This window comes from Leptonotus elevatus, chromosome 1, assembly GCF_054856555.1.
Source record: "Leptonotus elevatus isolate MCC_2025b chromosome 1, RoL_Lele_1.0, whole genome shotgun sequence".
Lineage (NCBI taxonomy): Eukaryota > Metazoa > Chordata > Actinopteri > Syngnathiformes > Syngnathidae > Leptonotus > Leptonotus elevatus.
Genome location: NC_141239.1, coordinates 7,836,349 through 7,852,348, shown reverse-complemented (window position 1 = coordinate 7,852,348; position 16,000 = coordinate 7,836,349). Strand labels below are relative to the sequence as shown.

The 16,000-nt window shown below is 40.8% G+C and overlaps 1 protein-coding gene across 1 annotated transcript in view; it reads right to left on the bottom strand.

Annotated features, from left to right (window-relative positions):
• LOC147180554 (uncharacterized) overlaps positions 1–13,236 on the bottom strand; it is a 34,853-nt gene extending 21,617 nt beyond the window's left edge. Inside the window, exons 1-2 of the mRNA XM_086081632.1 lie at positions 12,890–13,236; positions 10,516–10,741 (exon numbers count right to left, since the gene is read on the bottom strand). Coding sequence (XP_085937758.1) covers positions 10,516–10,612 — 97 coding nt within the window. The 5' untranslated portion in view covers positions 10,613–10,741; positions 12,890–13,236. The remainder of the gene's footprint in view (positions 1–10,515; positions 10,742–12,889) is intronic.
• Positions 13,237–16,000: the final 2,764 nt, after the last annotated feature.

Sequence of the window (16,000 nt, the reverse complement as noted above, 5' to 3'; positions counted from 1 at the left end):
TTAATTAGATTTATTGCCCAGCCCTAACGCAAATAAAATGGTTTTCCGACATTTGAACAGTCCAAAAAAATGAACACACGAAGGTTATTACTTTGTGATTGGGTGGTTGAGGGCGCGAAGGTGGAACTTCCGCTTCCCAGCGCAAAGCCTTTCGGTATCCTCTCCCACGGCACGCAAGGACGCTAAAAATAGATTAGCTTTCGGGCTCACATACACGAGCACAGAACAGCACAGAACAACTTCGGAGTGAACGGGGTTGTTTTTGCTGTAATGTCCCATTTCGTGGATCCAATCAATGACGTCATTGATTGTTTGGGCAAAATATGACATCAGGCGATCAAGGATCATGCATAAAATGCCAATTATCGTCCAATCACGGTCAAGCCGATCAGATCGGCCTAAGGTTTAACATTCATCTACTGTGTGTAGGGCTGGGCAATAAATCACATTCATTCGATTAATCGTCATTTTGAAAATCGAATTGTTCAAAATGTGCTAAATCGAATTTAGTCTCATGGGTTATTAAAAGCTGTTGTTCTTATGTTCTGTTAGATCCAGATGTTATTGTGAGTTGTAATTTTGCTCACTATGAATGTTAAGTTTATGTTAAAACTGATTTAGAATCAGTATAGATTAAAATCGATAAAAATTGTAATCATCCTGAATGACTGAAAAAAATCTAGATTTAATTTTTGGGCCATATCGCCCAGCCCTAACTGTATGTAAATATAGTAAGTGCTGTCAAGCGATTCCATTTTTTTAAAATTATTCATTGCACAATTTTCCTTAATCGCGATTAATCAAATTTTTCTAATTTTGCTTCTTCTTTTTTTTTCAAAGCTTGTAACAGATATTTTACCTGAGTAAAATTTGGAATTAATGTAAGGTTTTGTTGGGGGTTTTTTTGCATCAAAGACTGTTCTAATAGCTTTCTTTGATCCTTCAATGTAATAAATAAGTCAAAAATACACGTTTACTGGGCTGGCAGTGAACGAAGAAAAATAGCTACTTAATGATGTAAAGTAGAGAGAACACAAAGAAATACAGTAATCTGGTTGAATGAAGTGTAATTAAACTGTAAAAAAAAAAAAAGGAGCTAATATCAGCTGGCCCTAGTAAATAATAATGATTTAAAAAAAAAAGATCACTTAAAAAAATCTGTGATGTAGCTGGTTGTTCTATCAAACACTGTAAAAAGTGATCTCGTCACGGCATACATACACTCACCCCCTTCCCCCTTGACCTTTTTGTGCTCTCGTTGTTATTTCTCTAAATTAAGCCCACGCTGAGAAAAGTAACACACGCACACACGCACACACGCCGCCATCATTATGAGTGTGTCTTGTGTCTGGTTGAACCAGAAGTCTCCAAAGTGTTTCCGCGTCGCCCGCTCGCGCCCCAGACAGGCTGGCTCTAATGACCTGGCCTGATGGTTCAAAGCGGCCCGCAGACGCCATGATTAATGAACGGGACCTGCTAATTTCACCACAATACAGATTATTGTATGCATTAAAAAAACAAAACAAAAAAAACCCCCACTCTAGTTAACATTCTTCAGTATTTTTAGGAAAAGCTGTTCTAAGGAAGGAGATCCGACGATAAAGACGGGAGTTCATTTCATGTTCCGAAAAAAAGGATTAACTGCTGCCTTGCTCGAAATGATTGAAGCTGTTTGAACTTGAAGAAGACAAAGTGCTCCACAACAACTAAACAACTCCAGATCAGAGCTTGGCAGACGGGCAATCATTTCCCTCGGCATTCTTCGTCAAGATTGTCCAGCGCCACAAAAGGCCAGGTCTGCGACAACCGCATGGGAAGCATTTGTCCCAAGGTATCCATTGAACAAATTGGAATTCCTTTTTGTCAGATCATGCCTCCTTCAATTTGCCCTCAAGTCATCGGCGCGGCTCGCTGCGAACTTTAAGCGCTTCCAGATTGAAGTTGCCCTGTGGCACTCCGCGTTGCGTAATCAATCTCCCTCAGAGTCACGCTGCACATCAGGGCCCCCGAGCATGCCGCTATCTCGTTATAGCCCCCCCACCCCCAACACCGTCCATCATTTTAATGGATGTATATTTGATTTCATCGGGGTTATTAGGGAAGTGCGCTTCTGAACTTTGTCACTGTTGGCGTTCTATACAACGGGGATCTTCGATAAAAATTCACGGGGGTTCCGTTGAAAAGGGTTTCTCAGGGCAAGGGTCGAACCTCAAAAAGTTTGGCGTAATTATGTAAATAGGATGTTTTGGAAAGAATGGGTCAAAAGTAACCCAAATTGGGTGATATAGCTAACCCAATCCTGGGTTCAAAACGGGCCAAGCCAATGCTGGGTTGTTTAGACGCCGTCCATTGGGTTGAGGATGAGATTTTGATCCAACAAGAGGCCAAAAGCTACAAATAAATTGCTTACTGGTTTATCAGGCTAGCCGTAGTTAAAATTTGCTAGGTCCAAATAATTGAACCAAACTTGGGTCCCAATAACCCAATCTGCTTCATATCCATAGCTAACCAGCAAATAGGTTAGGAAAACATTTTGTGTGTGTGTGTGTGTGTGTGTGTGTGTGTGTGTGTGTGTGTGTGTGTGTGTGTGTGTGTGTGTGTGTGTGTGTGAAATTGCTACTACTATTTGGAGGGCAACAATGCATTCGCTAATATATGCGTACAGTTTGTGACAGTGGCCTACAGGGAGAAAGAAATGATACACATACTTTACCTTTATTTACAAGTGAATGGTCGTGGGTGCCATGAGCTGTTCCTGACCCGGACCTCAAGTGTGTACAGTATGTCATGTATACCGTATTAGAGCGTGGGCGATCAGAAAAATCTGCGCTAACCTTTGTTGCTGACGGACACTTCCAGCGAAATGATGATGCTAATGCACAGGGTTCGCATGGGTCACTAGTTTAAACTATTAAAAAAAAAGATTTTAAAAAATGTACCGCCGTTACGTAATCAGATTCCCCCCAAAATTTAACTGTATTCCCTTACAGTTACAGGAAAAAAACATGTAATCAGATTACAGGTATATTTATTATAAATGGGGATTACTTCAAGGGATTACAATTTCTACGATGAGAGAGAGAGAGAGAGAGATAGAGAGAAAGCGACAGAGCACACGCGTGTCCTCCACACGCGGGCAGTTTGAAAAAGCTGCACGGACGGGAAGAGGAAATGGCGACCAGTCTTCACTAGAACTTACTCGGAGCGAAAGTTTGACCTGAGAGTCCAGCGGCATGCTACGCGCTTTAGCTTCTTGCTAGCTAGCCCGCTTAGCCTACAACCATAATGTGAGTTACACCTTCCAAACAAATGTTCCTCCCACCAATTCACTATTTAAATCATGCACAACATATACACGGCTCAACTTGTGACTGGGATAAAAGTTCATTTTGCAGTTGATGTCACGCATCGTCATCCTCATTGGATCAATCGATCGATCGATCTATCTATCTATCTGTCCATCCGTCTTGTAATTGTAACGGAATCCATTTTAAAAGTAACCCTCCCAACCCTGATCGTCGTGCACTCTTAAACTTGTCTTGTGTGTAGTTACAGCTAGCTAACTTAGCTTAGCATGGTTTGCTCTAAAGTGCCTAACAGTGATTGAGTGATTGTAATCGATAGAATAATTGATTGTTAGAAAGATTAGAGCCCTACTGTACGGTGAAGAATACAAAATCCACACAGATGCAGGAATGTATTTTCAGGCCGTCACGACATTAATCATAATGACATCAATCACAACGGCAACGCCTGCCTGTTAGTCAGACTGCCAAACAAACATGCGCATATTTTTTTCCCCCACTTTTGTTTGGCCTTGGTGGAGGTCTTCTGAGTGGTTTTGATATTGTGATGTATCATTTTGTCTCACAGTCCAGCATCAATGACTATTAATCTCATTACTGCCCCTTATGTCTTCTATCCAAATTACTCAATAACATGTTTAATTATGTCAATGGAGAAATTGTCTTTGGACTTCACTTGATGAATTTAGTCGAAGGAAACAATAGTGATGGCAAAATTAAGCTTCATGAAGCACTTGTAATATTTTTTGACTCCTCTAGATGCCACTCTTGGTTGAAAGATGCAGTGGAAGTGTAATCAATTTCCTTTGCACTAGCCTTTATATTTAAATCAAGAGCACCATCTAGGGGAGTCAAAAAATATTACAAGTGCTTCATGAAGCTTCATTTTGCCATCACTAGGAAACAACGCGTTTTGCGTCCAGCATCGATCACTACTTTACTTCTTTCTCTTTTTTTTTTTTTTAAATCTTTTCCAAACAATACACAAAAAAACAAAGCAACAATAACAAAGTTATCCATTAACCATTGAAAACATTAAAAACATTCTAGGAAACAACTCAAAATCATGTGAGTCATTAATTCCAAGAGATTCAAAAATGGATAGTTCATGAATCCAAAAAGCTTCTCTCATAAGAAGCTGTTTGATGATGTCACCACCTCTCGAATTAGACACATCATGCCACGTGGGCAAATAAGTACATAGATAACATGTGTAGAAAAACAATTAACAAATTATTTTATCCTGTATTTCTTACCTGAAAGGGGATGATTAAAAGATTTTGTATCAATTGTGTTCCCATAAACTTGCGGAGCAAGCCAATTACTTTGTGGCAGAGTCATTGCTTTGAAAGTCACAAGTAAGTTTCAAGTCTTTGCCTTCAAGACTGACAAGCAATTCACAAGTCCTACACTTTGAGTTTCAAGTCCTTTCGAGTCATTTTAACAACATCAGATGATATTGTTTGGGGTGAACCCAGAATGGTGCAACAGATTTCTGTGTTTGCGTCTCGTTAGCTACGCAGCTAGCAACAATAATTAGCCGATAAACAACTAACATTTGCTTACTTACCGTTATTTGTGCAACTTCAGATGTTGAACAAAGTTTGAAGTTGTTGTCTCTCCGTCAGTGATCCAATCTACTGCAATTCATTTTTTTGTTGACCACCTCATAGTTTTTGTACCCAAACAACTAGTGGTGCTACTGATCATAAAAGTCACGGATCGGATTGTTTAAAAATAATAATAATAATAGTAATGAAATCAGAAAGATAGAACTTTGTCTTAATTTATTTTATAAAATGCTTTTGTCCATTAAATTAAAAATATATATATACAGTATATAAACTCAAAATGTCTAATATGACCGTTAGGATTTAGGAACACAACTTTAAGTGCAATATAAGGCAAGATACATCATTATTTTATACAAGGTCCATGTATAAAATAACAAGGTGAAGGTATCCTGCCTTATTTTATATTGCACTTGTAATGCACTTGAAGTTGTGTTCCTAAAATCCAAATGGCCATATTGGACATTTTGAATGTTTGTTTTTTTTTAAAGCTAGTGCTTTATAAAATAACTACAAATGAAAGCAAAGTTCTATTTATTTATTTTTAATAATGAAAAATGCATCCAAGAGCAATTTAAGGCACATTCCCGTCGTTTAAACAGGGAAAGTGGATTACAAAAAAAGAAAAGCAAGCGAGCCAAGCAATAGCTGTCAAACTACTGTTGCCAGCCAGGCACTCGATGCTAGCGCTAACAGTTAGCTACTAGCCACGAACACCGGACTTGTACCGTATCGTGCATTGACGGCGTAATTAACTTGCGGTTTCTTCGCGTCCTAAATTCACTATTTAATATACTTTCGGGGTGGCATTATGATAATAGTGTTAGAAAATATGTAATTTCAATAAAAACGTCAATAATGCAAGCCAAAATGTCAAAGGGAAGTAGTCAAGCTGGCGGTCACGCCACCATGCAGGCAGACTTCAAATTAAAATCCAGCAAGGCTATTGCATGGTGTCAATGTATTCTTTGGTCAGCTTTATTTTGAAGTTTGCTTTAGCGTAGGCGGGGTGTGTTTGCGTCTTTGCGGCTTCCCTGACATGTCTGACTGCACTGTTAGCCCAGCTCGCACGCACCAAGAGGAACTTACTCGTTAACATACATTTTAATATTCTTGTTTTGGTGGAAGAAGCAAGTCTTCTCAAGTCAAAAAGGCTGAAGTCCGAGTGAAGTCACAAGCCATTGTTGGTCAAGTCCAAGTCGAGTTGCAAGTCTTTTAAAAAATGTTCAAATCGGGTCTAAAGTCGTCAACGCAATCTCTGTAACTCAAACGTCCACCGCTGGTATAAATCTTACATGCAAAACCGATGGAAATTCCACACATTTATAGGGGGAAGGCCAAGAAAATCCCCCACCAGTGGACTCAGTCAGGCACCTGCCTGCAGACATATATCACGTCTTGGTCATGAGCGCTCGTAATAATATTTAATAAGGTGCTCAAATAATTGATCTTGACTTCCCTTTCGGTGTGTTTCCCAAAAGGTTCCCCAGTTGTGGATGATTATGCAACCCGAGAGGTTGGAAATGAAGTTTTCTTGAGGTCAGTGTGGGAATAGAAAAAGACTGCTGAATTGAAAGAAGCTGTATTGGGCTGTTTATTGAAATATTCATTAATGGCGGTTAGCACGTATGCTACACAGTTCTGAGGTTGGCTGAGGCCTTCCTACATGCTAAAGTCGAATACCCCGAGAAATGTTATTCATTTATTCCCATCAGTCTTCATTTTGTAGTATTTCATTTGGCTGCACTGCTCGATTTTTTTTGTTTTTTTTTTGGTCCAATCAGATTTCAGCCTCTTTGTGTTGCTGCCATAGCAATGGGATAAAAAACAACAACAACAGCAACTCAAAATGAAATGAAAAATAACTGTAATAAAAATGTCAAAGCTTATTATAACACCAATTCTGATTAACAAATAAATTACGCAACCGTTTTTATTGGGGGCGGCCATTTTGCCACGTGCTGTCGACTGAAAATGACTTCACAGTGCCTACGGGCTCAGGCAACGACCAATCACGGCTCACCTGTTTTCTGTGTTTGGTCACGTGACATTCACAAGATGAGGCCTTGGACGCTGTAAAATAATTTTAAGTCGAAAGCAAGTGACAAAATGGCCGCCACCTGAGATGGATAAAAACGGCTGGATTTTCCTGCTTAAAGTGGATGTCAATCTTAAACATTTATTGACAATAATATGTTATATGTGATCTCTCTAGTCTAAACATATGTTCATTCTGATTAATATTACATTTGTGGAAAATGAGTTATGAAGCAAAATCCAGCCGTTTTTATCCATCTCAGAGGGCGGCCATTTTGCCACTTGGGCTCAGGCAACAACCAATCACAGCTCAGCTTTAGAAAACAGGTGGGCTGTGATTGGTGTTGTCTGAGCCCTGGGAAACTGTGATGTCATCTTCAGTCGACAGCAAGTGGCAAAATGGCCGCCCCCTGAGATGGATAAAAATGGCTGGATTTTGCTGCTTAACTCTTATTCTACAAATGTAAAATTAATCAGAATGTCATGTTTAGACTAGTGAGATCCCCTTTAATACTTAATAATTAAAATACTGTTGTTTAGACTAAAAAGGCCGCATAAAACAAAATGTTGGACTTCCCTTTTAAAAATAATTAAATACATTTACCAGGCACTTTCTATTAAAAGTCGTAATAACGCTAAGTGATTTTGTCGTTTTCATTGCAAGCCCCCAACTGGCCCAACCAGCAAAACAACACTTAATAGTAACAAACGTCTCGTAAAGCCCCGCGCCAGTTAAAACAAACCAGACGACACATCATCCCGAAGCACGCTAGCTGGCTGTCGCTGACCCGCAGCGGGGCCGGCGACCCCCCGTGACCTATGACCGCAGGAAGTAAAAGCCGCAGCAGCGAGTGTGAGAAGTCTGAGAGAGTTGTCACTCTCATGTCGGGTCTGCGTCCCAAATGGGGTCCAAGTTGATTTTGTGGACCCAAAAGTTACAGCGCCCTCCGCATGCAGCTCATGAAATTAATTGATAGAAAAAGTCTACACACCCCTGTTCTAATAGCAGTTTTTTGTGAAAAAAAAATGAAACCAAGATAAATGATTTCAAAACTTTTTTTCTTGGAGGTAAAAATAAACAACTTCAATGTGATTGCAAAAGTGTGCACACCCTCATAGCTGGAATGTGCCTGTATTCAGAATTAACCAATCACATGACGTTAAATGCAAGCAACTTGTGGGGTCCACAAAATAATGAAATGAACGTTTCGCGACATGTTGCCTGCTGGCGACGCGTCACATATGTTAATTTGCGGCGAAGCGGAGACGACATCAGCCTCGCCTGTGTTCCTCAGGCGTGACACATTGCATGCACATGAGTGTGAGTCAGTGGGTCACTGAGTCAGTCACCGACTGAACTGAGTCAGCCAGGTGCCTTTTTTCTTCATTCTAAAGAGGCCAAATCCTGACAAATGACACCCAAAACACAAACAAGGGCATTCCGCACAAGGACACGGAGGTGTGAGAGAAGAGAGAGAGAGAGAGGGAAAAAATCACATCGCCAAGGGTTCGAAATTCAAAAGAAAGGGTCACGTTAGGCTCACAGCCAGCAGCTCGGTACACGATCAAAACAGTTTCATGTGAGAATGAAGCCACACTTCAGTGAATTCTGCTCTGTCAAAACACATCAAGATTAAGACACTTCAAGTGCGCCTGATCCCTTCGCGGCTATCGGACAGTGTGTGTCTGCTGCTCTCTATGTGTGTGCATATAAGTGAGAGGAAGAGAGAGAGCAACACTTGACTATTGTTATCCGATGGAAAGTAGATAATTCATTTGTTTCGAACATCTATTGTTTCTTTTTGCCTCTAACAGTCACATTATGATGAAGAATTCATAGACACAATAAAAAATAAAAAATAAACACGGTGACATGGGCAAGAAGTACGGTGGCCTTAAAAGGTCAAATGGGTTTTGGTCAATTCTGTGTGGTCTTAATGCAGAGGGAAGTAAACATTTTGCACGTCGTTTTGAGTTTAGCATGGATAAAAGGAAAGGTGGAAAAAAATGTGGGCATCATTTTGTAGTTCTTTTTAAAATGTAAAGTTATTTTGTAATGTTTTTTCCCCCCAAACGGTTTAAGGAAGAAATTATGGGACGTTTGAGATTTTGCTTTTAAATCGTGACAAAAAGGAAAATAAAGAAAAAAATATGGAAATATTTGTTATGCCTTTTTCATTTTAGGGGTGGGAAAAATTATTTTATGTGGATTTAAAAAACTTAAAAATAGGGCCAAAATGGAAAAATGTGGGGATTTAAAAAAAAATTCTTTCATTTTTTAATTTTATTTTTAATGAATGCAATGAGATATTTTCACCAAATTTAGGAATAATTTGTAAAAAATAATAATACTTTTGTCTTTTAGTATAAATACACATGGAAACAAATAGAAAAATGTGGAGCTGTTTTTTAGTTTGTTTGTTTTTTTTACCTTAAAATACGCAAAAAAAAAAGGTATAGCACTAATATTTTTTTAATGTTTCACAATGTAAATAGGAATTAAAAAAAAAGTTGAATTATTTTGATTTTAGCATGGATACAAGGAATAACTCAAACATAGAGAGATATTTTGCAATGTTAAATAAAAAATATAATATTTTTCTTTTTAGAGTGCATGAGCAGAAACAACTGATTTTTGTTGTTGTTGTAGTTTTGGATGAAAATCAAATGAGTTGCACAACTTAGATATTTCAAGATATGATATGTTTTTTGTTTTGAATAAAAGGGGAGCATTGTGGATTAAAAATATATATTTTGATGTTTTTTTTTATTCATAAAAAGTAAAAAGTGGGAAATGTGGAGATATTTTTTAAATTATTTTATTTTATTTATTTTTTTATCATTTCATTGTCATTTTTTTATCAAAGGCAAGGGTTGTCTAGATTGTGGCTAAACACGGCTCACATGTTTTCTGAAGCTGAGCCGTGATTGGTCATTACCTGCGCAACTGTGATGTCATTTTCAGTCGACAGCATGTGACAAAATGGCTGCCCCCCATGAGATGGATAAAAACGGCTGGATTTTGCTTCATAACTCCATAAAACCAAAAATTAATCAGAATACTTTGTTTATACTTGTGGGGCCGCATAGAACATATTATTGTAAAGAACATTTTGGGGGTTAACTTCCTCTCTAAAATTAAATACAACTGAACAATATTCACGCACTAGTTCTTTCCCTTAGCCCATGTGCTACTAGTTCACCGGTCCAACTAAAACCGGCACAATCCATTTCAAAGAACAGCACGTCGGCTTTCGGCCAATAGACGAGCGCCCCGCTTGGAAGACTTCCTGCCTCGACTTCGCTAACACTTCCAGCATCCTCCCACTTCTGCTTCCCTTTCAAATAAACCCTAAATTCAACCCCGTAAATGTTGACTCCAGGTTACACCGACCCACCCTGCGCCGAGCCAACCAGCTGGCAGGTGAAAGCAACACGGTATGAAAAAGCCATCCAACATGAGCCAGTGTTGTCACAGCAAACACGGCGTGACAAATGACGGCTCTCAGCAGCGGCCGGAAAAACAGAAAAACAGCTCCTGATCATCTCGAAGGCGGTCACACAATCACCGTGGCAACATGCTGACACAAAATGTGACTTACCGGATGACGTGCAGGGGTGCGCGTACGGCGGGTCGGGAAGGGCGCCGCCCCCCCGCCGGGTCATCGACGGACTTCTCCATCCGCGGCACCGCGCCATCTTTTAGCACCTTGTCGTCACAGCGTGCAGGAGATCCGAGATGACTGGCTCCTCTTCAGCCAAGGTGAAGGATCCATCTGCGTGCGGGGGCCGGCTGGAGGCGCCTCTCCCTTCTCCCGGGAACTCTTTCTGTGGCCGGTCCCCCCCCCCCCCCCCCACCGCCAGTCAAAGCCTTGCGCAATCTCCGGCCCCCCACCCCTGGACAAGATCGGAGAAGTTGTAAACAGCCAAGTGAAAGCCAGAGCAATTTGTTTGGAGTTGAGTCGGAACAAATGATTTGATGCAATTAGCAATGCGCGGGATCCATCAGTCATACTTGAGATTTCTGCATAACCTTGCGGACGGTTTTCAATATCATGTTTGAAGAGCTGAAAATGTGCAATATGCAGTACTTGTGATAGCAACATGCTTCTATTAAGGCTCATTTTTATGGGGTTTATTAGGGATGGGCGGATATTGATAACTAAAAAAAAAAAGAATATTTACTAGTAAATATTTTCACCAAATTTAGTAATAATTTGTAAAATAAAAATAAAAATACATTATTTTTTTTGTCTTTTAGTATAAATACACGTGGAAAAAATAGAAAAAATGTGGAGCTGTTTTTTAGTTTGTTTGTTTTTTTTACCTTAGAATATTCACTCAGAAAGAACCCTAACCCTAAGTAAATTTTACAAGGAGAGTAACATTTTATTTTATACTTAGAATTTAAGAGTGGGAAAAAAACTTTGCAGGTTTTTCAAGTCAATATTACTTTTTTTTTCTAATTTAATTTATATATTTTTTACAGTGATATACCAGGTGTCAATATTGGACTGATACCAGGCCTTATATAACAACAAATTACATATTTCTATTAATTTCATGTAATTTTAAGGGAAAATGTGATATTGGGATATATAGATATTACTATAAACTTATCTGTCATTGGTTTTGGGGAGAAATGTTATTTATAAAAAAATAATAATAATAAAACACTGGTGGTATCGGTACTTGGTATCAGCGAGTACTAGTATCGATGTGGGGAAAAATTGGCATCAAACATCCTTAATCTCCCTGAAAACACAAAGTGTATAAGAATAACGAAGAGCAAGAAGACGAGGCAAAGAAGGTCCCCAACTAATCTCGATTAATAGTGTTTGTTCCTCACAAAGCACATCAAAGGGTCTGAGGGTTGTTGTATGCTCGCTTTGTATGCATTGCTGCTCCATGCGTGTTAAACTGCAGCTGCTTGAAGGTTTGTGGTATTTCGCTTCATTGATTAGCGTTAAGCTAACAGACGTTGGCGTTTCATCGGAATTGTATAGTATGTGTCAGTTTCACACTAAGCTTCAACTGGGAACAAATAAAACGCTTGAAGCGAGCGTGCTTAGAATCGTATTTGGCGAAAGTCTTCTTTCCTCAAAGTGATGTTCTACAACTTCTTGACAGCGAGAGAACACGCAGGCGTATAAGGAATGCTTTAAAAAAAAAAGTGTCTTTTAATAAATTGAAGTATGTTTTAATGAGTTTAAAGCATGTGGGGTTTGGGAAATTATGAAAAAATATACTCTTCATAGGCTCTTCCGCTATCACATGTTCGGGTCTGGGACGTGTCCCCCCCCCCCCCCCCCTCCCCCGTGATAAATGGGGGTTCGCTGAACAGTCCAAGAGTCGCGAGACATCATTAGCTTTGTTGTTATACGGAATAATGTGGTCATTACAGAACTTTTTTTTTTCTTTTAAAGACCGCAACCAGAAACAGCTACATACAGCAGAACATTAATTACACTACATTGTTATTTGTCACATACATATTTTGATTGATTGACGAAGATAGTCTTTAAAAAAAAAAAAAAAGAAAGAAGCAATTGAGCTTATTTTGGGGACTGCATTTTGTAAAGTATGTGACGCTTAATGAACGCGCGTGCCTCTCTCTATCATTTAAAAAAAAAAAGCGATGTAAACAAGCACTGGACGGAAAAAGGTACAGTAATTGCGCACTATAAGTTGAAATACGAGACCAGATGGGCGAGAAATAAACTTTTAACAACACAGCGCAGCTCGCAGCTTGAAGCCTAATTGGCGCTTGTTTTTCCTTGACGGAAATAAAACTACAGCGTGGAGGACCCGCACGCACGATCGCACGCGCGCACACACGCATACACACAGACATGTACAAAATATTTGTCCTCAATTTGCTTTTGGTTTCTGCCTCTGTGCTGACTCACATCCAACAAGCCCGACTCGAAGTGATGAAGCCAGTTGTTTTTTTTCACCTTCGCGGCTCCCACTAACCTGTTCAGTCCTGCCTCCAATCGGCGCGGATGCTTTTACGCCTCAACCGGGGAAAGTCTCACAACATACGCGAAACTTCCACTCGGCCGTCTTCGTCCGCGAATTCAATCTGAGGAATTCAGAAAGAAAGAAAGCGTCCAAAGAAAGTGGAAAGTCCGTGCGTAATTCTTTTACGCGCCGCCAGAGGTGCTGTGTGGGGATTTCAAAAAGCTTCTCGCAGGTAAGTATCCACAATGTTGAGCGTCTGTGGAGCAAAGCGAAGCGAAGTGTTCCTCGAATGGCCCGCGGTGATGTTTTAAAAAAGAAAGAAAAAAAAAAAAAAAAAAAAAAAAGGAGCGCTGCGCTCCGCCTGTCAGAAACTGGAGCGTGCCGGTCGCTCCTCGAGCTGTTGTGACTTCTCGCGCGCACACGGCTCAAGTGGCTTGTTGTTCCTCGGGGGGAGGAGAGAGGAGGAAAGAAGCAGGCAGGGATGGGGAGTGATTGTCACTGAGTGGGGGCGAGAAATGCACCCGGGATTCACCTTTGGGTGGAGGTAGGACGGTTCGGAAAACGCCAGCTCAGACCTCACCGAGGACTTACTCGACTTAAGCCACTTCATAATTAGTCATTCCCAACCACTGTGCCGCAGCGTGTGATCCAATTTCACGTAATTGGTTTGAAAATAGCGTGTTTGTTTAATGTATCACAAGGTTCGTTTCTATTACAGTTTTTCGCAAAAATAAAAGCGATATTGTACAATTTCGACTTGCCGGTGTTTCCATTGAAAAGCGTTTGGCTTCTGATGCGCAATTCTCGTAATGTCCCGTCTCGCGGGATCTCGCAGTTCCGTAGGAGGTGCTTATGATGTTTACGGAAGACAGACGCCGGGAGTTCTTAATATTACTTTAAAAACATCTCCCTCCCCTCATCAGGCGGGTTCGGGCATTTGGTGTTGCGTGTGTGCGCGCTTATGACTTCAAACTTGTGTTATGGTGCGAACGGATGTATTTTCAACGTCGACGTGCGCCGTATGTCGCGCGATTGCTCGTTGCCAGGGGCAACGGCCATTTCTCATGCAACGACATGGGACGTGCGTTGAACGGCGGCATATTAGCTCCATAACTGAATCGCTTTGTGCTTAAAAAGACTTGTTATCCCCTCCGGAGGCAGCTTTGACACGAAAGCGAGTGGCCCCGTACTTCGTACTTCCTACTTCCGGAAAGATCACATGACTACAGGGAATGCGCAAAAAGTCTTTCCATTACACTTTTATAAATACTTATATTTCGACATAAAACCTTTGGGCGATATTTGAGAGTTGTTTTTTTTCTCCCGAAAATCACGTGTTTCCATTTCCAGCTTGCTTTTGCGCAACTTGCCTTTTGCGCAAAACTGAGGGTAATGGAAACGCACTTACAAGCATCCGGGTCATGGCACCAATAGAAACATTCTGGGGGTATGTTCACCGGTCTTTTTATTTTTATCCACAGCCCACCGATGATCGGTCGATGAAGGGGCATCCAAAAGATTTAGAAAATCTTCAATTGACATCTCATTGACACCATTTTTCAGGGGCATCAATGCACCCCCTGACATACATTATCTAACCAAATTATTTATTTATTTTTATAACCAACAACAGAACATGAGCCCCACAACATGAATTGTGGAGAAATTGCATTAAACTTTTATTACTCTATTTTTTTTTTGCTAAATGGTAGCCAGTGGCACAGTACAGAATGAAATGCCCCTCCTGCACTATAATGGTACATTTGGGCAACCTAACTTAACTCATTCACTGCCATTGACGGCTATAGACGTCAAAAATTCATTTGAACTATTTCTGTTAGTTTAACATTTTTTTCCACTTTTAACAAGAGTATGAAAACCTAGAAAAAAAATTGTTATTGTACATTTAGAAATTGTTCTACAAAAATAATGAGACTAGACTTTATAAGAAAATAAATACAATTCCATGGAAAAATAATTTTTTTGAATTTGGGATGCAAATTCTTCTGCCGGCCTACTTTTGCCGGCCGCTCTCCACCTTCCACACAACGACGAGGCACTCCCTGCACGGCAAACACTGCAGGCCCGCCGCGCACAAAGGCTGGGTAAACACCTCTCCGCCGAGGGCCCACTCACCTCGCAAAAGGCAGAGACAAATGCAGGGAGGATCCCCGTTCTGCGCCTCTATTAATAGACAACAATGAGCTGGCCTCAAGTATGCGGGAATGTACAGTCAGATAATAAGACGGGATCCAATAAGTGCAGGTGAAAGGGGGAGAGAAACTAGTGATTGATGTTTTGTTTGGCGGGTAAAACTCACTTGGGACCACACAGACGAGACACAATGTTATTATAAAAATTCGAAATTTAAAGCAAACATGGTGACGCAGCAAATAGCTGCTATGCTGCGTGCGCATGATTCCAAGCTGTCAACAGATGGCCGAATTGAAATCTTTAAGAAAAAAAAATAAAAAATCTACTAGTGCATCGCTCGTAGCCAGCGGTTGAGGACCGTCGCGCTATTAGCCGCCCGCAGGCTAAAAATACACTCAAAGGAGTGGAGCAGCGGTCCAGTTGCTGCGGAGGCCACAACATGTAACAAGTGAGTCAACATCATCCATCACTGTGAGCGATGAACTTGTTAAGTGTTGTTTGAGGCTTTGGAGCGTGACGATGTTTGTGCAGTCGCCTCGCGCACGTCACAAAGCTCTTGTAAGAACGCAAAACCCTTGCATAACTTTCGACAAGTCCAGAATTTCAGGCCAAATGCGGGATTTCTTTCCATTTACTTCCGAATGTTCCTGGAAAGATGCTGCAAAATTCAGCACCCCCCACCCCCTAGAACAGGGGTAGGGAACCCTGGTCCTGGAGAGCCGCTGTCCTGGCAGTTTTCCACGTCGCCCTCCTCCGACACAGCTGACTCATATTATAGGCTCATCAGCAAGCTCCGAAGAAGACCGACAATGATCCTGTTCATCAAATCAGGTGTGTTGGTGGAGGGAGACATGGAAGACAGGCACGATATTGTCTCTCCAGGACCAGGGTTCCCTACCCCTGTCCTAGAACCACTGGCGAGTTCCTATTTGCAGCTGCGCTTCCGGGAATGGGAATTTTTTGTTCATT